This window comes from Catharus ustulatus, chromosome 4, assembly GCF_009819885.2.
Source record: "Catharus ustulatus isolate bCatUst1 chromosome 4, bCatUst1.pri.v2, whole genome shotgun sequence".
Lineage (NCBI taxonomy): Eukaryota > Metazoa > Chordata > Aves > Passeriformes > Turdidae > Catharus > Catharus ustulatus.
The window spans coordinates 63,842,624-63,865,238 of NC_046224.1; the positions used below are offsets into that span (position 1 = coordinate 63,842,624).

At 40.1% G+C, this 22,615-nt stretch overlaps 1 protein-coding gene across 4 annotated transcripts in view; it reads left to right on the forward strand.

Moving 5' to 3' along the window:
- DUSP16 (dual specificity phosphatase 16) overlaps nucleotides 1-22,615 on the forward strand; it is a 57,722-nt gene that overhangs the window by 12,325 nt on the left and 22,782 nt on the right. For 2 of the 4 annotated variants that reach the window (XM_033058246.2, XM_033058244.2), the window contains exons 2-4: nucleotides 14,132-14,207; nucleotides 19,605-20,199; nucleotides 21,388-21,526. In XM_033058246.2, coding sequence (XP_032914137.1) covers nucleotides 19,969-20,199; nucleotides 21,388-21,526 — 370 coding nt within the window. In that variant the 5' untranslated portion in view covers nucleotides 14,132-14,207; nucleotides 19,605-19,968. Of the gene's footprint in view, nucleotides 1-11,280; nucleotides 11,784-12,395; nucleotides 12,579-14,131; nucleotides 14,208-19,604; nucleotides 20,200-21,387; nucleotides 21,527-22,615 lie in introns of those variants that run through there. The other 2 variants (XM_033058245.2, XM_033058247.2) reach the window with 2 other exon arrangements.

Genomic DNA, 22,615 nt, shown 5'->3' on the forward strand with positions numbered 1-22,615 from the left:
GTTTTCTGCTCAACCCTTAAATACTTAATCCCCTCATAAGTGTTGAGAACATAGTGGCTTACTGCTAGTTAATCAATTTTTTTCCCCTCTTCTTCTACTGTGTCAGTCCTGACTTAATCCATCTTGAACTTAGCTTTTGCCAGCACCCTGTGCAAGAGAGGCCCTTGCAAAGAAGCCTATTTTTGCTTTCTCAGTTATTGTTATCCAGGTACTAATATAAAATTTAATTCCACTCTTCAATTTTTGTGCATTAACTCTTAGGATTTTTCTTATATCTGATACTTTTTTTTCTTCTAAAGTTTATTTTTTCCTTTTTTTCCTTTTTTTCTATCTGCTGTCACTTATACTGCTTTCTGTTTCTTTACCAAGGCTTTGATTCACATTTTTCTGGGATATGCTCATTTGGCCTGTGTAACCTCACGAAAATGTTACCATTTCAACATAATGACTCTTTTCTTTCATGGCTTCCTGTTCCCTTTCCTTGTGAAGTGGTATGTATACCTTCCACAACTTCCAGACTCAGCTGGGAGCTAAACATGCAGCTTTTCATTTCCTCTCCCTCCTTGAATTGAGGATCTTTTGGACCGACCAGCAGTGTCTTAACCACCATTTCTGAAGCACAGCAGCATGGCAGGGGTTTTGGTGGGAGCTCTTCCAGGAGTGTGGTGAACTGGTTGTGTTATGGGCACTGTCATTCAACAGTGAGCTGATGCAGTGACCTGCCTTTCCAACATATTGTAAGATTCTTCTAGTGAGGAGTGGGGGAAAAAAGTTTATTTTCCTATTACCAGATAAAGAACAAACACGGAACAAAAAATGTCCCTTGGCATGACCTGCAGTGGTTCAATGGCTAAATTGGAATGTAGATTCTCCATCAAATTAAATTCTTCTTGTGCTTGGCATGGTATTTCCCTTACTTCCTTCTCTAACAGAATTGGCTGGGCTCTTCCCCCTTTTCCACAGTAACTGTGATCCTTGTTTAGTTTGTGGTAATTGCATGAGCTCTGATGTTTTTCTGAATTAAAGATGCCAGATTTGTAGTGATTTCTTCCTCCTTGCTGTTGTTCCTCCCTTCCTTCCCTGACAGACCCTCTTGGGGGTTGATTTGTTTTTATTTTCCCCTAGGAGAAGGCTTTTCTTCATCAGTGTTCATGTGGTTCCTTGTGTACAGAGGGCTTCAGTTGACTTCAGTGCCATTTTAGCAATGGAACTAAGGAAGGCTGGCTACAGTAGAGTGAAATCACTGCTTCTGTGTCAGCTGTCTTCATTTCATTTGGGGAACATAATTCTCTAAATTCCTTCTGAAGAGGTTTCCATTTTGAGATACGCTCTGTCCGGAATGACATGGCATCTCTACAGCCAAAGTCTTATGAAATGCTGAACACAGAGGCCTTGCTATCAAAATATGTGTTTCTTCATCTTGTTTTGATCACTGTTATGAGATGGAATGATTAACAAGTTTTACTCCAAAAGTAGAGAAAAGGTATTGGAGCTTGCATCTTTTTTCTGCAAAATTAGTGCTGTCTTGAGACCCAATTATTAAAAAACAAGTTGTAATGAAAATATCCTAAAATCCCCAGCTTTAGCTTGGTTGTATCACATACTTGGTAAAACTCCAAAGTGGTAAATAACTTGGTTGTTTTCTTTGTGGAGTACTAATCTTGTTTGCTTTGGCATGTAAAACTAAAGACACAGCTTATTTTTACTTAGTGTACACTTCTTTTAGAGTATCCCTTCCATGTAGTATTAAAGAGATTTATTACAGAACCCAGGAGGCCAGTCACAGACTGCTGTGTTTGATGGTCCCAGAGGCAAAGTGTTCACCTAGGCAATTCTGGTCAGCACAAATAGTCTTAGTACTGACACCAAAGAGTTCATCAAATAGTGGTTTGGAGGGAGTGTGACACAGGTGACAGTCTGATGTCATGTTATATGGCTTAAGAAGAAAATAAAGATGCATCCGGTCAAAGAACAGGTCTGAAAAATTACATTTGCTGCAGTGTATAGGTGTGAGCAGCATAGTTAAGGCAAGAAGAAACACTACTGTGCTACTAGGGAAGCAATCATGTGCCTAGGTGAGCATTTTTCATCCTTCTGTGTGGTTTGAAGTGTCTTAGGATGAAGTAGGAAAATGAGAAGAACTCTAATCTAGAAGTATGTGGAGAAATCCATCACATAAGATGATGTAAGAGAAGAAAACTGAAAAAGAGGAGCCTGTTGGCTGCAACAGGTAGTTGAATTCCTTCAGGAGGGTACTGGAAATTTTCTAAACATGCACTGACTTGATTTGAGGGTGAAACCATTACCTAGTGTCGCATTTTTCTAGACTGCCCATCAATTAATCATGTTTTCTTTCTGTCACTGTTTTTATTGCAATGTGTGGTAGTTAAAATCTAGGAGAAAGTGTAATGACATCTTAAGTTGCCTGTCTTTTCAGTTACTTCTGTTAAAAGCAAGAATTTATTTTTGTTTATGATGCCAACATTTGGTGTGCATAAGATGACATTTTCAAAGTAAGTCTTAAACAAACGCACATTTTTTTTCTGTAACTTCTGTCTTTCTGCTTTTTCTCTTGAGACTGTATTACAAGCAGTACTGGTTTTCTTAACGTGTGATTAGGTTTGCTGTAGAGGTTTTAACAGAGCTAAATTTTGAGACACCAGTCTAAGATGAGATGAGCTGTCAATGTGATTGGTTTACACCTGATGGTTCCTGACAGTCCCTAAAACATTACATGTAAACTTGTTTCTTCTCTATCAGGACAAATCCCTTGACCACTGTTGTTGCTGTGTTATCTTGGGAACTTAGTGCACATGGTGTGTGTTGAATGGAGATTTATTTTCAGGGGGTTGGTTTTCTTGAAAACTCAAAGCTACAACAAATGGCCAAGTCTTCTGATAGGACTTTTTGACTGTGTCTTTTCAGATGCTAATATGTAATGCTGCGTGTTCACTGAACTGTTTGTATATGATGCCACAGATTTATTTATCTCTTAGTGAGGATGTCAGCCTCAAACAATTTAGTTATATTTATAGTTTTATAGCAGATTAAATAACTCCTCTGGATTAAAAAATTAAAATCAAATCACAGTTGATCATTATGCCAATATAAATAAGGTAACAAAATTACCAGACCTTCCAGGAGGCTTAATCTCTTGTTCTTTATGGTTTAGTTGAAACCTGTGAATCATAAAAGGCGGCCCAGCGTTGTTCTTCTCCTTCATAATTATTTAACTTTAAGGTTTTCTTAATTGTTGTGAGACAATCAGAAGATGCCTATCTCAGCAAACCTGATGGCACTGTTACCTCCAGGCTGTTCTCTCTGTGAAGTTCTGAATGCTTCTGCCATGGTGGATGCATCACCATTCCTGCTTGGGGCATCAGTAGTCTAGAGGTAGATTTTGCAATTTTGTCTGTGTCTGAAATGGCTGGTAATCTAATTGTTGGGTTCAGACAGGGAACTTGCTCCTTAGAAAAGTTTTCTTGGGGATAGACCTGAATGTATTTGAATGTCTGAAAAACATATGGGTTGGGTGGAGTACCTTTAGCCTTGGTGGATGGATATACAGCTTGTGAAAGGCCTCAGGAGAATTTGATCGTGACTTAAAAACACAAAAATAAGGCACCCATATTCAAATCCTTAATCTGGTCCTCTGTGATCATTTATCCCTAAAAAGAAACATGAGTTCTAAGTCAGTTGTTGTCAGTTGATGTCAGTTGTTCACCAAAAGAATTTTGGATATGACTATGATTTTTTTCAAGCTAGACATCTTAAAAGATACTTACCTAGACTATTCATTGCCCTGTCTGGGAACCACTGATTTAAGTCTTAGGTGTCACATGCAGTAGTAGGTGCCAAGTGTAGGGGAGCAGGCCATTTTACTGCACATCTCTGTATTTGTTGAGTTGGGACAGGGTGAGTGTTTTTTCAGGTGTTCTTCTTGGAGCTGGTGAACTTTGTCTGTTTATTCCTTTTGGAAGAAAGACCTCAAATGCTTTCAAGTATCTCATGCAGAGAAGGATCATGCTTTTTCTGTGGTTACAAGCTCAGGTGCTGGTAGCAAAGGTATTTTCATTGGGCAGGCAGAGAGAGAAACTGATGTTCCTGGGTAGATCTGTACTACTTAAATTGCCATCTGAAGTAGGGCAGTTTCCCTGGGGAGTCCTTTTCTTCTTTGTCAGGCTAAAGGTACAGCAGGAGACAGTTACTTCCCTGCTGCTTTCTTCATACCAGTCTACCTGAAGCAGAGTTGCTCTGGCTCTAAAGTTGTCATTAAGCTTCCTAAAAACACTTTTATTAACTGTAATTGTCTGTAGAGTTTGACAAGATTAGCAAAGCATGGAGAGCACTTGCTACTGTTAGGTTTTTTTTAATGACAAAGTTCTTTGGATTTGGCACAGTCTGTCTGCTGCAAACTTCTGAAGTACAAACAGTGAGGGCTTGGCAAGCAGTACAGCACTGGCAGGAGGATGTTTGGGCCAAGGACTCATAGCCAAGCTCTTACCTTTTTGCATAAGATTGTCTTTAACGGGAATGCAAAGGAGATGGGATTGCGGTTAAATAATTACTCCTTGATTGAGTGAATAGCCCCGAGGAAGGTGCTCATGTAATGAGCGTCCCTATTGTGCTGTGTAAGTACAAGGACGCTGTGCTGAGACTGTGAGCAATCATCACGCTCGGGCTGGCTCATACCTGACTCTACAGACCTGTGCTGAAAGGCACTACTGACTTGCGTTTTACCTCAAACACACCAAAAATCCACGGCAGTCCAGCATATGGTACAGTGCTGTACTTCAGTGTGCGCAGCAGGACTTTGGACCTTCATGCCCAGGCACCATCCATTTGTACCAGTGGAGTGGGAATTCTGTGTGGCCAAGTTCCCTTTTCCCATCCAAGCAGTGCATACTTTGTTTAAAGCCAAAGGTGTATCACCTTCTGGGGGATACTGTACATTTTATAGGTTAGTATGCAGTGGCTGGGTTCATCTTCTTGGAGCACTAGGGTATTTTTCCTCTCCGTTAGTTATTCAGCATACTTCTCACTCAATTCCATACACAGCCTCTGCTGTCTGCACCTGTTTGTGCTGGTGGCAAGTTTATTTTCCATTCCTTACACTCTTTGTGTATCTGAACGTGAGTAATAACACAAGCTTAGAGATCTCTGCTTTGTCCAGTGTTTGGTACTGTAATGGCAGCAATTGCTGAACAAATCATTCTGGATGTGGCACTCTGGGACAGTGCAACTGGAGATGCTCAGCCAAGTCCATCTGCCCTACACTATGGATTGCCATGGAGGAAGGGTTTTAGCTTTGGTATGGAAAGCTCTGTAGCTGTGCCATGAGGTGAACTTGCATAAATAAACCTTCCTTTTTATCAAGGCTAGCTTAAGCACCACACTGGTGGTTTGGTTCAGAGGTAGCTCATGAGTCTTAGATTTAAACAACTCCCCTGCATACTGTCCTTGCACTGAAGCATGCATGGAATATCAGAATAATTTAGCTGCCAAAACCATTAAAAAACCCCTAAAACCTGTGGCTTCTTGCTTTTTCACTAAAATTCATGGATATAGCCTTAAGCATACCTTTGATGCCAGGTGGTCTCCCTGCCAAACCAAAAGCTGGTTCTCAGTAAGGTCTTATGTGGTTATGCTTTCAATAGAGTGCCAGAAAGCTAAACCTTGACAAGACTGTGCTTTAAGCTGATGGTGAGAACAAGTTTAGGAAGAATACTTCAGTTCCGGATAGGCACTGTAGACACAGGTAGCCTAGATACATTTTCTTCTGGATCTAAGTCATAGGTTTTATTTATTTTGCCTCTTCCAAGGCAGTCTAATCTACATTAAAATGTAGATAGATGTTCTAAAAAATTATTTGGATTTGTGCTTGATTTTTCCCATCTCCCAGGTTGTGGATCACTTGCCTTTGGAAGCACATGGCGCAGGCATTCCTGCTCCGACTTGAGTCGGGTGGTGCGGCTGCAGAGGAAGAAGCCTGAAGAGGGAGGGAGGAGCACTTCTCCTTCCCCCCTTTCCTGGTGACCTCCACTTCTATGTGTGCGCTCAGCTCTCTTCCTGCACATTTTGACCTGTGCTAGAATCCTATCAGAGAGGGCAGTTGCAGTCAGGGATGAAGTCTTTGCTGGAAAAGATTTCTCGCTTTGGTCGGCACATCTGAAATGCTTTTGGTGTTTGTTGGTAGGAGTTGGGTCCTTTTACTCTGTGGTTCAAAGCACCAAGGGTAAATCTTTTCATGCCACTGGGTGTTCCTGGGGAGAACATAACAGGAGCAAACCAGTTCCAGCTAACATTTCTTTGCAATTCAAATAAAGTTTAAAAAATGAGCAAAATGACCCCAGGTAACAAACACATCAGCTACATCTATCTCTGTCATGACTTTATAAAGGTAAATGTGCTTAATCTCACCTGCTATCTTTGTCAAATATGCTTAATCTCACCCACTCTCTTTTTCACTGCTACCTAAGTCAGCCTGGAACTCTAGGAAAAGAAAATTGGTTTTAATTTAAAGTTACTGTCTTCTCATTGAATTGCAGGATGAAACTTCTAGTTCTACAATTTTGGTGAATGCACTGCATTTTAAGTTGTATCTGGAAATGGTCAAAGTTTTCACTAACCTGGAAAATACTTTAGAGGAAAATTATTTAACTATGGTGGTTTTGTGGGAGCTTTTGTTTGTTTGTGTGGATTTTTGCTTGTTTCATTTTTCAGAAAATACAAACTTTTTTCAAGCAGACTGCAAAAAGGGTTTGTAAGGAGAATTTTTTCAGTTTCAACTGACTTATTTGGAGAAGACAGGCAAGTTTTCAGGAACACAAACTTCACTTAAATCCTGAAAAAATGCAGTGAATATAAAGCTACGTCAAGTGTCAGTTAATAGCAATAAACAACTTTATAATCCAGGGAAAAGTTTGTTTATGGGAAAAATCTACCAAAAATCTAGTAACTTCGTGATGACTCCAGGATTTTCTTGTCATGGTATTAACTCCAAGAATTTGGGTGGGGGGAGTGTTCTTTCTTTGAGGCTATCTTTTAGGTTTCTTTCTGTCTTCTATCACATATTTCCAGTGGTGTGACTTCAGCCAGACAGTTTCCATCAGGAATATGATTCAGTGCGTAATTTATTACATACTTCGGGATGTGCTTTGGACTTCTTTTCCTGTTTGGGAAGAGGGACAGGCTGGATGTGGAGATGTTTTGGAAGCTTTGGCTGTTGTTTCTGTGTCACAGTTTGGTTCTGTTTCACGTCAGTGTATGTGAGGAAGGGCTTGTGCATTCTGGAGTTCGTGCCCTCCCTCTCCTTATCGCTTCATATTAATGTCTCTCATAAAAGATATCACCTCTCCCTGCAAGACTTGCCTTTCCTGTATCCTTGGGCGCTTGCAGATGCAGCAGGAACAGCGGGGATCTGTCAGATATGCAGTTCTTGTGGACCACATCTGTTTGTTTTCTTTCATAAGGTACCTGGGATTTACTGTGGTGCTGGAAATGACTGTGGGATGATGTGCCTTTTCTGAGACGGAGTGGGATGCTTTTCTAAGCACGTTAAGGGGTTCATGCAATAGCATTGTTCCATGAATATGTAATACATGTTTGAACATACTGACATGATACTTTAAAATCCACAAAAAAACCCAAATAAAAATGTCTGTATAAGTTGTGAAACACGACATCATGAATGAGAGAGGGGGGAAAGCCTGGGCTAGCATTACATCTCTCATAGTGTAGCCCCAAGAGAAATGCTTTAGCAGCATAAAAATGGCCACTTTTTTCCCTCTTTTCCTTCTGCTCCAGTTTAATGTTTGTAGGTAAACTCTCTACAGTGGGAAACATAGAATGTGTGCATCTTCACTGGAGTCAATGTTTAGTATAGATATTTACTGACAGGCACAAACTTGAGTCAAATGGTGAGAATTGGGATTACTAAGAACAAACTTGCAGATGGCCGTTTTTGAACAGTGACCTGGTTTGTGGGGTATTTTTACCTACCATCGTGTTTCTAGAGGGTTTTCCTTTACTCTCAGCTAAGAATTTTTGTTCCCTCATCTTAAGAGAATATTCACACAAAAACCTGATTGTGCCTGTCTGGGAGAATGTTCCCTGTCCAACCTGGCCGTGGACACTTCCAGGGATGGGGCAGCCACAGCTTCTCTGGGCAACCTGTGCCAGAGCCTCATCACCTTCACGGGGAAGGAATTCTGTTTCTTCTCAATATCTAATCTAAACCTATCCTCTTTCAGTTTTTCTCTTGTCCTGTCACTACATGCATTTGTAAAAAGCCCTTCCCTGACTTCCTTTGTAGGCCCCCTTCAGTTATTGAAATTATTGGGCTGAATTAGTTAAAACACCTGTTTCTCACACCTTTTAGTGAGTGGTTCTTTTCTGGATGATATGAGGAAGGTGAGGCCTAAAATGGTAACCTGGATATGGACGTGTATTCTTAAACTTCCAGCTAGTAAAGTTAGAGAAAATTTAATAAATAGAAGAGGAAGGGGAAAAAAAACCCCAAACTGTGCAATATTTGACGGGAAGCCAGTGTAACTGCCTTGAAACTGGAGTGGCATGCCTGAGTCAGTAAAGTATGAGCTAAGAACCTGGCAGAAGCCTTTTGCACAAAGGAAGGTTGAGAGAGTCTCTCAGGAAGCCTGTACGCTGCTCAATGTGGCATGTTTGAACATGAGACTGACATCATTGTGAGTTCATAGTAGTGAAAGAACAAAGTATCAGCCACAAATTAGACTGACCTAATTTTGAAGTCACTTATAAAAACTTAATAGCACAGTATCTTGCTTGTGCAAGCTGTTTATTTCTATCCCAACCTCTGACTGCTTCATTTGAACTACAAGTTAACCCTCTAAACTGTTAAAGGAGTTGTTCAGGAAGGTGGGGGCTGGTGTTTGAGGGGTGCTGCAGACTTCCTTCCTTGGCTCTTTTTCTACTCTGACCTCAGTTTTCACATAAAGGAAGTGATTAAGGACCACCCATCATATACCTTCATCCTTCAGGATCAGTTTCTGGAGGTAAAAACCTCAGGACTGCTACCAAATCCCACCTCGTTCCTATTGGCTGCTCACATGCAGACTGGAAGTCTGTCTGAAAATTGCCAGAACATGTGCCAATGGTATCAGCAGGAATTTATGTACAATGAGTAAGTTATTAAAACTAATCAGTATTATTTATTGATGGATCCATGATTGTTCACAAGGAACTGATGCTTCTTCCGTTGCTGAATACCTAAGAATTACAAGGATCTTGCAGTTTGCGGATAATAAACTTCTTTCCAAGTATTTTAGTTGGCTCTGCATGCACTGAAGTTAATCTATTCTCTTGATTTTGCTTCAGTTATTGCAGAAATATTATAAGGTCTTCAGGCTTGGGATTACTTTGACAACAGTCAATGCCTTTCTGGTTCCTATTTAAAGGACTATGTGAAGCAAGACACCCCTACAGATTCTGAAGAAATGTAACATCTTGTTTATAGATTTGTACAGAGCATGTAAGCACAAATCAGATGGGATAATGCGGGTGGATTTTAAGGGAGTTTTGCTTCTCTGATATTCAAAATTCTGGTATAAACCGAGAGAGGCTGCTATGAAAGATTTCTTGTTGACCCTGGTCCTTGAGTAAGATTACTATCAGATAACAACAACATAATTTACTCCCTTGGTTTGGCATTTTTTCCCTTCAAAATTAAAAAAATCCCAATCCCTTTTGGTTCTTGCCCACTACATAAAATGGTAATTGCGTTTTGTCGGTTGTTCTTAAGGGGCATTTCTGTATTTTGTGGTTAGGTCACTTTTCATCCTCTGTAGCACCTGAAGGGAACCTACAAGAGATGGCACAAGGGTGTGGACTGATAGGACAAGGGGGCATGGCTTCAAGCTGACAGAGGGCAGGGTGTGTTTAGGTATTAGGAAGAAATTGTTCCCTGTGAGGGTGCTGAGGCCCTGGCACAGGTTGCCCAGAGAAGCTGTGGCTGCCCCATCCCTGGAAGTGTCCAAGGCCAGGCTGGAGCAACCTGGGAGTGGAAGGTGTCTCTGCCCATGGCAGGAGAGTTGAAATGAAATGGTCTTTAAGGTCCCTTCCAACCCAAACCATTTTGTGACTGTGATTCTACTTCAGTAGTAATGTTTGTAGTGATGTAAGAGGCACAGCTGGGGAACAGAAGTCATCCTCTGCCCTCATTCTCCCATTGTACAGATGTATGTGGCTTCTCTTTCCAGCCATGTGGTTACCATGTTAGAAATGTGGCTTTGGCACCGCTGCAGGTCTGGTATAACATGATTCAAATTCAAAGAAACATTTGGGATCCTTTGGGAAAGACACACCAGAGCACGTGACTGGGATCATAGCTCAGTGAGGTACCACAACTCTTGCCTCTGTTCCCGACTGAGGCCCTGTTGGTACCATCTTGTCAATTAAATTAATATTTGAAAGCAATTTCAATAAGCAAGCCATCATAATTACCTTTGTGGGTACAAATTAGGTATGAAACCATGTTCTGTTCCCAGAGTGTGAGCTGTCAGTAGTCGTACACCATGGTGAGAGATTTCAGTCACAATCATCTGGATCTAGAGGTTTGTTAATTTGCTTTCTGTGCCTCATCTGCAATTCAGCCATCACTCTATATCATAACCTGAACCACTCGCTGCTCTGAACAGCCCAGAATGGGAGGCCTCTTAGCAGGATTCCTGCAACTGTTTAATTTCTGGGAATGTATAACAACTTGATTTAATTCTGCCTGTTAATTGTGAGCCTCTGCTGTACAGCATATTCCTCAAAGTTTGCTTGTCTGCTCCCACTTCAAGATAGCTGGACTGTACCATGTTTGTGGACTTGCTGTTTTCCGCCCATCTATTCTGCTTCCTCGCCATGCAAATGTCATTTAAGGAGAAACCAAATTAAATTTAACTGCTGTAATAAGTAGGGCTAAGCTTACATATGTGTAATGTCAATGTTTTATTTGGCCTAACCTCCCTTCTGAAGATGCTTCTGCATGCTTTTATCACTATGTAGCATACACTGGTGGCATTATTAATTCTGTTTAGAGCATGCAGAGGCTTTTAAAATGAGTTTGACCACAGGCTTAATTAACAGTTTTATTAGTTGGTTTTTTTTTAAACTTGTAGATATTTCCCTGTACAGCTCACAGGACATGCATGCAGTGCAGTACTGTATTTTCAGACACAAGCAGGAAGAAACAAAGTATTAATGTTGACAGTTGAAAAAAAAAAAAAAATTCCTTCCAAACTTTCTCATGCCCTGATGTGAAGGGGTTGAATGTGCATGTTGCCTTCCGGGAGAACTGGTGTCATTTCCTCAAATGGGTGAAAGACCAGAACGTTTTAACCCACGTTGTACCGTACCACACAAGCAGTTTACAAGTCTCTGTTCTTAAAGGAGATTGACTCATTTTAGTCATTCAGTTTAATTTAAGAGAAGAGTCAATAAAAAGTCTGCTGCAAGAAACTCATCCCTGCCTTGCCCAGAAGCTATTCTGATTAATTTCCCTAACAGAATTACCATCATTATCCTCTGTCTTTAATCCATCCTAGTCCTTGTTCAATGGTTTCAGATCCACCTTCTGTTTTTATCATACAGTGACCATGAAGCAGATCACAGTTGCCCTTTTTTAAATCTGGCTTTTGGCTCCTTATTTTCAGGGCCATAGTATTTGGGTGTCACCCCTTCAAAGACTCTCATTAGGCAAAATGCAGAAAAAATTAACCACTATCTGAAGACTCTGGGGTCCCATCTTGCCCTCTTTCATGGTAAGCCTTTCAAAGGAGTAGCATGGACTATTACAACAGCTGTGCTTGATATTTATTTAGCGCTACACTTCAGAGCACTCCTTCTTTTACTGTTTCTCAGCAGAAACACGGCCATGTAAAATACATCAGTCGCTGTTGGGGTTGGTCAACATCTTAACATGTTGTTCAACATGTTAAGTTCTTCATTGGGTTACTTTGGTTTTTTTGTGCTTTTGGAAGCTACTATACAGTTGCTAATAGAGGGTGGCAAGTGTGGACAATTGGTCACAGTTACATGATCAGTCTTTGCCATTTGGTCTACAGTGCCGAAGTAGCACTCATGATGTGTTTTGTGGGGGATAGGCAACTGTCCCTCAGTTTTAATTTGGTTTGTGAATTCATGTGTTATATGCTGTGGTTGTGGATTGGATCTCTTCAGACTTGGATTGCATAGATAAGTGAAATAATTTTCTAATTTACTTTAAGTAAAACTTTATAAATTTTATACCAGATACTTAATACAAGATTAGATTTTTAGGAAGAAGAGGAAGGTGGTGAGGTCCTTAGAGAGATGCTGTCACATCTGACTATTCCATCTCTCCCTGGTTTCTCTCTTGCTCGATTCTCCTCATTCTCTGTGATTCTCGCGCTCTGCTGTGGGAGGAATGCTCTGTGTGACCCCACTGGTTGGGTTTGTTTAGCTGCTGTTGGGGAAGGCCCTGAGCAAGAGAGAAGAAAAAAAGGCTTCAATTTTTAATTCTGGAAAATAGAAAAAGGTATTTAAATAAGGCCTGGAGGACTTCTTATTTGCCAGAAGTAAGTATACAGACAAGTTTATATCCTTCTGTAACTCACCCTAATTTTCTAAAGTCAGCAGAAAAATCCTGGCCTCTTAATGATGAAAGACTTTTTAAAAAACTTTCTCCTAAGCACAAATAGCTGAAGTTTCCACTTTAAACTTGGGTGGCTCATTCATATTTCACTTAATGGTAATATGGTATCCTCTCTCTCTCTCTTCCCCTCCTTACCACCAGGACTAAAAAGGAGGGGGGGATATAAAATGTTTCTGAAAATTACAGGAAATGTCTGTTCCTTAAACAGCTTTGCCAGGGAATTTCCAAATGTGCTTAATGCTTATAGCTGAAGTTGCAGCAGCTCAGTCTTCAATCATGAGTGGATCCTGTTCTTAAAATGTGACACCTTCTTCCCGTAAACTGTGTCGAAATTAAGTATATACTTTGTTTCTCATCTGCTCTTCAGCAGAATTAATCATGACCTGTGGTGAAATGAGGAATCTTGGGGGCTGCTTTAAAAACTTGATTTCCACGTATTTATTAAAGTGTGGAAAACAGAATATAGTGTCCTGAAGGGAGAGCTGGTTTGTTTGTGAGAACGTTAGAGAGGTGTGGCTGGCAGAAGGAGCCGTGGCATGGCGTGGATGACACAGAGATCCCTGTAGTCCTTTTCCTTGTGGGATGCTGTGGGTTTTCAGGCTGTTCACCATAACATGCTCAGCGTTTTGCTGGGGTGGCTCTTCTCAGTTGTCATGTCCTTTACTCCATGCTCCAGAGCCATTCCTGGATCTCACAGCAAGGCACTGTGTTTATTGCCATGGTTTATATCACAGTGATTAAGGGAAGCTGTCGTCTCTTGGCAGCCATGATTTGAATCTTAGGTTTAGCTGCCCAGGAAAGAGTTTGGAAATGACACTGATGTGTTTATTCTTGCTTCCTTGTGTAAAAGTTGTGATTTAATTTGTTCCTGTTGGAACAGCAGGTGCTTTGGGTAGAAGTTGTGTGAGTATGACTGTGTGTAATGATTGGTGACACTAGTTTCACCCAGTGCACAAATGTTCTGTTTCATTGTTCTCTGTCCATGCAAAATTCAGCTGTATTCACACTTACTTGTGGCAATCTTTTACATGAATAGGTACTGATCAAGAGATTGTGAATTTGTTTAATTCTGTGCAAATGCATCACCTGTTAATGCCAAGTTACACATTGGTTTTCCAGCAGTGAGATGTGTTAGAGTATGGAAGGCTATCATTGGTCATTTTTTTCTTTGTTGGGGATTTTTAAAAAGAGATTTGCTGTGGTGGTTTTTTCTCTTTTCTTTTAGAAAATCAGTGCAGCATAACTTTCTATTTTGGACATTCCATGTAAATGAATGTCAGCATTCATAAATAATTTCTCACCTAGGTTTTCATGTGTCTGGGGGAGTTGTACGAAAAATGACTGCACTGAAAGTGTAAAATCCATTTCCTGATTTGGGTTGGGGGATGTTTGTCTGGGCTTCTTTTGGTGTTTTTAAATCTTGTAATAAGGATTTTATTACTATTATTAATATTATTATTATTTTCCTATGTTTAGGTAATTCCTTCTGCTGGCCTTTATGTGGACCACCTTCTATCCTGTTCAGCCCATATAAATTGTGACTTAAATGTAGGTGAGTAGCAACTTTTGACATTAAGTAATAATGAGTTCATTAAAAATTCATACTCCAGAATTTCCAATTGCTTTGACTTGGAGGTCATAGAGGGAGAATGATCTTTTAAAAATCCATTGACACTTTTCCTGGTTGTCTAGTGTCCTGGACAATAAGAACTTAAAAATGTAATGTATTATAGGATATGCTTGAAGTGGATTAAGTAATCTTTCATTCTGGTTGCCACAGACCTATATGCTGTGAACCTGGAGTGGGAAAGGATTTTGAAATGGAAAGAGCTTCTCGCTCATATGGGTGGAGAAGGGAGTCCCCAGATTAAGTCTGAGTCTCTTTTGACTAGAGTGATGTAACATAACACCAGCTCTAATGCTTCCCACGAGGCCATGTTCTGCCAGTCAGGTTTCCCTGTGGTCACACTTAATAAATATTTACTGTTTCACTGGGAATGGCAGAGATTGGCTTTTTGGTAAAAGCAAGTGATGATAACCTGGCTTATTGCTTAGAGATGGTGATGGTGCACGGATGATATTTGCAAGAACACTGCAGATGTTTGAGAGCTATGCTGAGTAGGTCAGGAAAATGTGGTGGTTTGGTATGCTTTTTGGTTTAATTTTGGAATAATATATTATTTCAAATATGGCTATTTGTATGACAGGAAATATCTGTTATCTAAGTGGAAGGCCCATTCCTCTTGCTTAGCCCAGCTGTCTCAGAGTGCCATTGGTAAAAATGTTGCTGAGCAGTAGGTGTAGAAATAGAGTGACATTAAGGATCTTAACTGAATGTCTTTTATTCAGTATTTGTAAGAGGTTGATTTCCTTTCTGACTCTGTGTCAGCTTTCAGATTGGTGAACACAGTGAAGTGGGGAGCCTTCTTTAGAACTAGTAATCAAAGTTGAGCAATTAGTCAAGCAGGATGAAGGACAAGAGAGTATTGAATAGAAAATCTGCCTTCATCTACTTTTTCCAATGCATTACACTTGCCTTTCTCATGGTTGTAGAGTGTGTAATCTAAAATGCAAGTGGCTGGTGTTTCTGCAAGAAAGAGAAAATTAACACTATGCATTTTGACTGCATATATAGAGCAAAGTACAGATGTGTTAGAAGTAGAAGAGGGAGCACCCATAGATAAGCAAAGGAAAACAGGGCAAAATTTTTAAAAGTGTTTCTTTTTTATGAGTGACATTATTAAAAAAAAAAAAATCTATGTGTTGTTTCTATTTAAGTGACTTTCTGTGCTGCTGTCCAGTATTGCACCAAAGTGGAGCATGCTCAGATGGGGGTGGAATGTGACTGTTCTTCTACCTCCCTGCCAGGAAGCATGAGGAAATGATGTGTTTATGAGATAGTGACAATTATTTGAATCATCCAAAAAGCCCAAGACACCCTCATTCCCCTGAGCTGAGGGAATGGCATGAGCCATTGTTAACAGAGCTCTTTGAATTGACAAGATTTGTTATCTCACTCCTGTGTGTTCTGCACAACAGCAGGTAATACCTACTCTTCTCTAACTTCAGTTAATGTTTTTTTCCCCAGACTTTGCACTTTATTACACAGTTGTTGATCTCTGGACTTTACTGCCTTGCTTGTTGAATTCAAAAGAACAGCTATGCCTCAGTTTCAATTAAAAATTTTATTTCCCTTGTGCTCCATACACACTGTGTGTTTCTGGCCGCTGAGTAGCATCTTGAGCAAAGGCTGGACCTGTCTCAGCTGTCACTTAGTCTCTCGTAGCACTGGGAAAAGGAACCATCCAGAATACAATTTATTTCCATCTTTTTGAGTAGAAAAATACACGGTTTAAAAAACCCTGCTGCTTCAGATGTCTCAGCTGAGTTCATAAAGGCTACCCAGCAGGACCTTCAGGTGCTGTAAAGTGATTTTGTTGGTGTTGTGCATGGTGTCTGTGGGAGCACTGCTGCAGGCTCCTGACAAAGCAGGCATTAGTGACGTAGCCACGCATTTATGACAGCAAGGTTCAACTTCAAGTTGTCTTCTTAGGTGAGGCAGAAGTCTTTCAAAATTGTAGCAAGGATTTGAGAAGTTCTTTGCTAGTTGCTTAACTGGGGTAGAATTAGAGACTCTTGTTCTGAGAACTTTTAAAATGTATTCCTAAAACATCTGCCTCTCATCCCCAGAAGTATTTGAAAGATGTATAGATGTGGAACTTAGGGACATGGCTTAGTGGTGGACTTGGCAATGTTACTTTAACAGTTGGACTCGATGATCTTGGAGGTCTTTTCCAACCTAAATAATTCCATGGTTCTATATGAGCCAAAACCTGAGAGCTCAAACAATCATCCTGTTGTGATGGAAAGGAACTGCTTGGAGTCAAAGTGATAGCAGTAGAAATTAGGAGTACATACAAAATGTGAGTTATTGTGACTGAAAAACCAAACTCAACCACATAACTGAAAATGTGGCACTTGCTTATTTCACTGCATCTGAGCCAGTTGGGATGGGGACAGGAATCCCTGAGGCAAGAGATCTTGTAGTTCTGTGGCAGCATTAAACAAACATGTAAACATTAGTAATCCACTGTTGTTTGTGTGCAAGATAGTGAGAGGGTTGTTGGTTTGGTTCTTTAAACAATAAGGAAAAGCTGTAAAGGCACTGGGCAAGTGTGGAACAGATCTTTCTCATTTCACAGTGAGTTAAATGTTTAATTTTCTTGTTTAAAAGTGCCAGTGTTGCAGTCCCCCTAGAAGGAGGAAGCAGCCATGCAGTGTTCCCAGTGGGTACAAGAATGACCCTCGGGGGGGATACTCATGGCTCAATTATGGATCACTTTTCATAGTTCTGAACACCTTGTGACTAGCATGACTTCCTAACTTTAAGGTCAGCAGCAATAATGACCTGTTTGGGGCAGTGCATTATATGACATCATTTTACGAGGCACTATAATACCATTGAGATCTAAGTCACAAGTAGAAAGGGAAGCTGAATGATAAGACCAGTCATGAGGAAGGGGATGAGTGCTCAAGTGTTTACCTAAAGCAAGAGGCTGCCAGTTCTTGTTTAGATAGGTTCCAGGGAAGAGTCCCAAACTCTGGTAGTTCCAGAGGCAGAGAGAATTAAAAGAAAAACCTTGCACCACTGAGATGTTCCTGTCGAAATAAGACTTCAATTGCAATAACTTTAGGTGACATTATTAAGTTAATATTGTTACCTGACACTGTTAAGTTCATGGCTTTCAAGTCATGGGCAGAATCCTTTCAAGGTACTTGGTATGTTAAGGTAATAGGGCTATTTGAAAGGTTTCTTGACTGAAGCCCACTTGCCATATGTTCTTTATATGCTCTTTACCCTGTTACCAGATACGATTGGTTTGAGTTCTTCACAAGAGTCTTTTGAAACAAACTTCTGTTGCTGTATGAAAGTGAAGGCTGAGACAGCAAACATAATCTTTCAGAAGATAAGAAGCATACCCAAACTGAAAGTTGAAAATTAAAGATTAAACAGATTCTAACTGCATCGTTTTAGAGTTCTGTACTTTCTCAGCTGCTTTATTTTCCTGTTATTACTTGGACTTTAAGTCAGCAATTTATCCATCAAAACAAACTGTCTAGTTCACGAACAAACTGTCTAGCTTACAAAGGAGCTGGAGCCAATTCCCACTAGAGCCAGTGGAAAAGTTTTCATTGAGTTCAGTGGATTTGGTATCTGGCAACCTTTGATGTGAATAAAAGAGAATCAAAATTTGTGACAGGAAACATTAAGAAAAATTTTTAAAATTGCAGAATACTTTTTTCCTGGGGCAGGGGAGGGATTGACATAACTATCAAGATTACTTTTCCCTTCCTGCAAAATGTCATTTTGATAATCAATTGTTTTTGATACCTTCCTGAGACTGGTGTTTAATGACTGCTCTTTGAGGGGGAGCACACCTGCCAACCAGGTTCTTTAAAACACTTAATAAAAACTTGGTATAGTATGTTTTCCAATGTTTCTATTGTAGTTAAAGCAATATGCATTTCACTGCTACTGTGTGCTTCCATTTATCTGGGCAAGCTTAACAGCACTATCACAACAGCACCAAATCAAGGACAAATGAAAAATCACATTTTGTCAACCTAATGTCTGCCTATGTGGAAGCTGGTGTTTTTCTTGTATTGCCACATGAAACTCATGAAACAACTGCCAGTTTCCTCTTTGGGGTTGTTAAGGTGAAGTTTGTACTTTTTGTACAATTTATTTTGCTTAAGATTGTGTAAATGTAGATTTGTACGATGTATCTACAGAGCAAAACATCTTCGGACCTGGGATTTCCCACTGCCAAATGCAACTGGCCTGTTTGTGTAACAGGACTTTTGATATAAATCTACTGATAGTTTGAATTCATTACTTCTCTTGCAATTAATGTAAACAACAAACAAACATTTCAAACAGAAGCAGCAAGTCAACACTATAAAATCTAAGTTGAAATGTCAACTAGATCCCTGAAGGACAGAGCTCATGGTGGGTCCTTTCTGAGGAGTGTTCCTGGGAGGACTTGTGCCATCAGCACATGATTTGGGAGACTCTGAGGAGCCCGAGGGCAGCTGTGAGGCAGTGGTACCAGGAGAGGGTTAAAGGTGTCAGGGTTTTACTGCTCTGCTGCTGCTGCTGCTCTTTCAGCTGATGTTGTTCTGATGCTGTCAGGATCTAATTTTAGAGAAGTATCGTTGGTTTCAGAGATTATTTAACATGAGTGCTGGGGGTTACACACCTCACATAAGCATCACACAGCTCCAGGAAGAACAGAAGAGTGCTCACGGCTTTACCTTCCAGTAGTGTGAGATCTCGTCCATCTCTGGTGATTAATTCAAATAAAATGCTTGTGTCCTGATGTGGCATCTTGTCCTGGTTTCTAGTCAAGCATTTCCTTCAGAGAGGATGTAAATTTGAGCCTTTCTTTTGTGTAGTTTCAGTTCCCCAACTTGCAGTGCTGTTTTATGAAATATTTTCCGAGTCTTTAAACTTTTAAAATGTTTAAGGTTTAAAATGTTTAAGTGTTTTAAAAACAAATTTTGCTTCTTACTAAGTGGTGCAGTGCTGAAATGCGTTTAAATAGTTTTGCTATTGATTTAGGATCTCTTAATTATGTTCTAACAAAGTCTTGTGAAGAGGCAGAGCTAGTGGCAACAAAAGTCTGCAATTAAGGCAGGGTATGTTGCCTGAAATACAAGATAATTGTCCAGGCAAGATCGTTGGAATGGATTCAGAGGCTGTAGTTGCCAATGCCCTCTCTAGGTATCTGGCACATCCAGCAGAGAGGAGAACTCCTCAGGAATGTGTTTATTCCATGATATGGCCCACTGTACAGCTAAGCCTCAGAGCTGAATGTTTTGTTCTGTGAAGTTTCATGGCCTCATCTGGTTTGTGTTTTGTTTTTTTTTCATCTTCCCCTTCTCACAGGCTCTCAGTCTGGTGTAAAGCTGATGGGTGGGAGCAAAGGTAAAGAATGATGTAATGCAGCAGCAGCCAGAAAGCATCTTTTGTGTGAATTGTGAAATGGCTACTCCGTAGTCATCTCCCGATGAATCAGACGCGAGGGGCTGCTTTGTGTAGCCAACCCTTTGTACATCAACTGGAAGCAGGAGGAGACATTCAGTCCAAGAGCTCTTTCTGAAAATGGATTTAACTTTTCTTTTACCAGTCACTACCAGCATGACCTCATACACTTCCAGTACAATGGTGTGGCTAAGCCTTTGAGTACACAGCCATTACATCATCGCAGCAAATTAGAGAGGGAGGTGGGGAGAGAGGCCTCGTTGTTGTCATGGCCGATGAGATGATCAGGACCCAAGTCATTGTCGCCGAGAAGCTGGTGGCTTTGCTGGAGAGTGGGACAGAGAGGTTGCTGCTGATTGATAGCCGCCCCTTTGTGGAATACAACACCTCCCACATCCTGGATGCCATCAACATCAACTGCTCCAAGCTCATGAAGCGCAGGCTGCAGCAGGACAAAGTTTTGATCACAGAGCTCATTCAGCATTCAGCAAAACACAAGGTAGGGGTCATTTTCCTCTTATTCCTTGTATTTTTTAAAGGAGTGGCTGGAAAGCAACTTGTAATAATTTTTCCTTAGATATTTCATTACATACTAATAAAAACCCACCAAAACAAAGAAAACAACCAAAAAACCCCCCAAAAACAACCAAAACCCAACAAAATTAAAGGACTGAGTTTAGCTGAAATGTTACCTGATCAATGAGGGAATTGGTTACTATTCAGTTTATCATTGGGATTTTTGGTAGAATCTTTAGAAATTACTCAGAAAGAATGTTCTCAGGGTTCTCGTGTGTCTTGCAAAGCAGTCTCTCAAATGTATGTAATTAAGGCAGGAAACATTCTCTCCTAAACTTTGAAGAATTCTTGGGGATCTGTGGTGGTGGGGCTTGTTAGCAAGTGGTCATTTGGTTTGCCCAGAAACTGCCTCTCTGTCAGTCCTGGCTCCTACTTGCTCTTTAAAGTGCTTTTCATGGGGGCAGTTCAATGAATTTTGGTCTTTGTTTGTTTGGGAGGAGGGGTTTTCTCCACATAGTGTTAGCAGTGAAAAGAAAATAGCTATGCTGTTTAAAATTAATGTGTATCTCTGTGTGTTGTGTCTGTATGGAGGGGTTATTGGGGCTTTTTTATCCATTGATATTTGTTTCATTATTTCATTCATTTGTTTTGGGTACAAAAATAATCTATTATGTTCTTGCTTTGACATGTTAAAAATGAAACTTTTTATTTTTATTATCTAAAGCGTATTTTATATATAAAGTTGTGCAGGTAACCAAAACGTGTGGCTTAAAGGCCACAGTTTAAGGGGTCTTTACTGTTCATGTACAAAACCCTCAGAAGGAGAAAGTGAGGCAGGACCATCTTCTAAAAAGCTCAGCTTTTAAACAAATCCACCAGCCTAACTGAAGGTAGAGCAATTCACAAGTGATGTAAAATTACCAAATGATAGAAATTTGTGGAGTGGGCTTCAACTTGCAGCAAGTAATCAATTTACAAACTCTCCAGGGAATTAAATCTGAGAGACTTATGAAGTATAAAATAAAATCTCTTTAGTGAACAGGTGCATAAGAAATCTATATATCTGAACTGCTGTTATAGGAAATATGTGTGAACCCTGATGGAGGTGATAATATGGTGCTTTTAATCATCTTCCTCCTTCCTGTTTTACTCAGAGTTCCTTGTATTTCAGATTGAAATTGATTGCAAGCAGGAAGTGGTGGTGTATGACCAAAGCTCTAAAGATGTGACCTCTCTCTCATCTGACTGCTTTCTTACTGTGCTCCTGGGCAAACTGGAGAAGAATTTCAGCTCTGTGTATCTTCTTTCAGGTAAGATGTAACAAAAGAAACCCCTTTCAGGTGACATGTACCAAAAGAAACCTTTGCAACACTTGAATAAAGAGAAGAAAGAAAATGCTGTTGGTGCAGCAGACCTGTACAGTTTTGCAAGTGCTGCTATAAACTTCAGTTATAGCAGAGACATTTCTGTAGCTCTTTTTGCATATAGTGACACTCATAACACATGCAGTGCTTAGAAATTGCATCTTACAGGGGATATATTACACCATTACTCTGTGTAAATGGAAATGAAACAATGCAGAGGTTTTTAGAGGCGTATGTCTCTACTTTAGGGTCAAAAAATAGTAACAGAAAAGGGCTTCCCTGGTTTTTTAGGTATTGTACATGGTAGGAAGAAAATCTCTTCCTTACTGAATTGGTAATTACTAAAATAAGAACAAAGGAAATGATCTCCCAGAGTTACGGAGATTAGTTTGTGTGACATTTTAAACTTCAGCTTCTTAAGTGGTAGCACTTTATTTAGGTCTTTTCCTTTGGCCTTCTTTTTGTTTGTTTGTTTTTGTTTTTAATTTTAAATCCTAGGTCAAAGCACCTATAGAAATGCAATTCCTTATAAGACAGGATTTGCTGGTCTCAGCGTATGCTTGTGTCATTATTTCTGTCGTGGAACAGTAGACAGTGTTCACAAGAAGGAGCAAGGAGGGGCATTAAGTAGATCCAAGGCTGTAAGAAGAGGGAATGATGAATTTAAATAGCAAATCCATTGCAGTGACTGGATCAGTGATCTAATGAAGCATATACCTAATGTCTGAGAAATGCTGAAACACAGAGACTGAATAATGGTGAAAGAAAGGAAACAACTCCAGAGAGATGCTTCCTCCAGTTTGCAGTGACTTCACATGACAGTGGTTGTGGTACTGAGAGAGCTTTTCTCAACTTGTTTTGAAAGTGATTAGCGTGAAAGTGAATAATTTGTGCACTGGGATATGAGTTTGGTGCTCATGTGAGCTTTACTTCCAGTAAACCAAGTGGGTTTTGCTTTGGCTAGAGTTGATGATTTTATTTTCTTTGCTGTCTAGGTAAGAATTACACCTATGGGTAGTGGACTACAGTATTAGA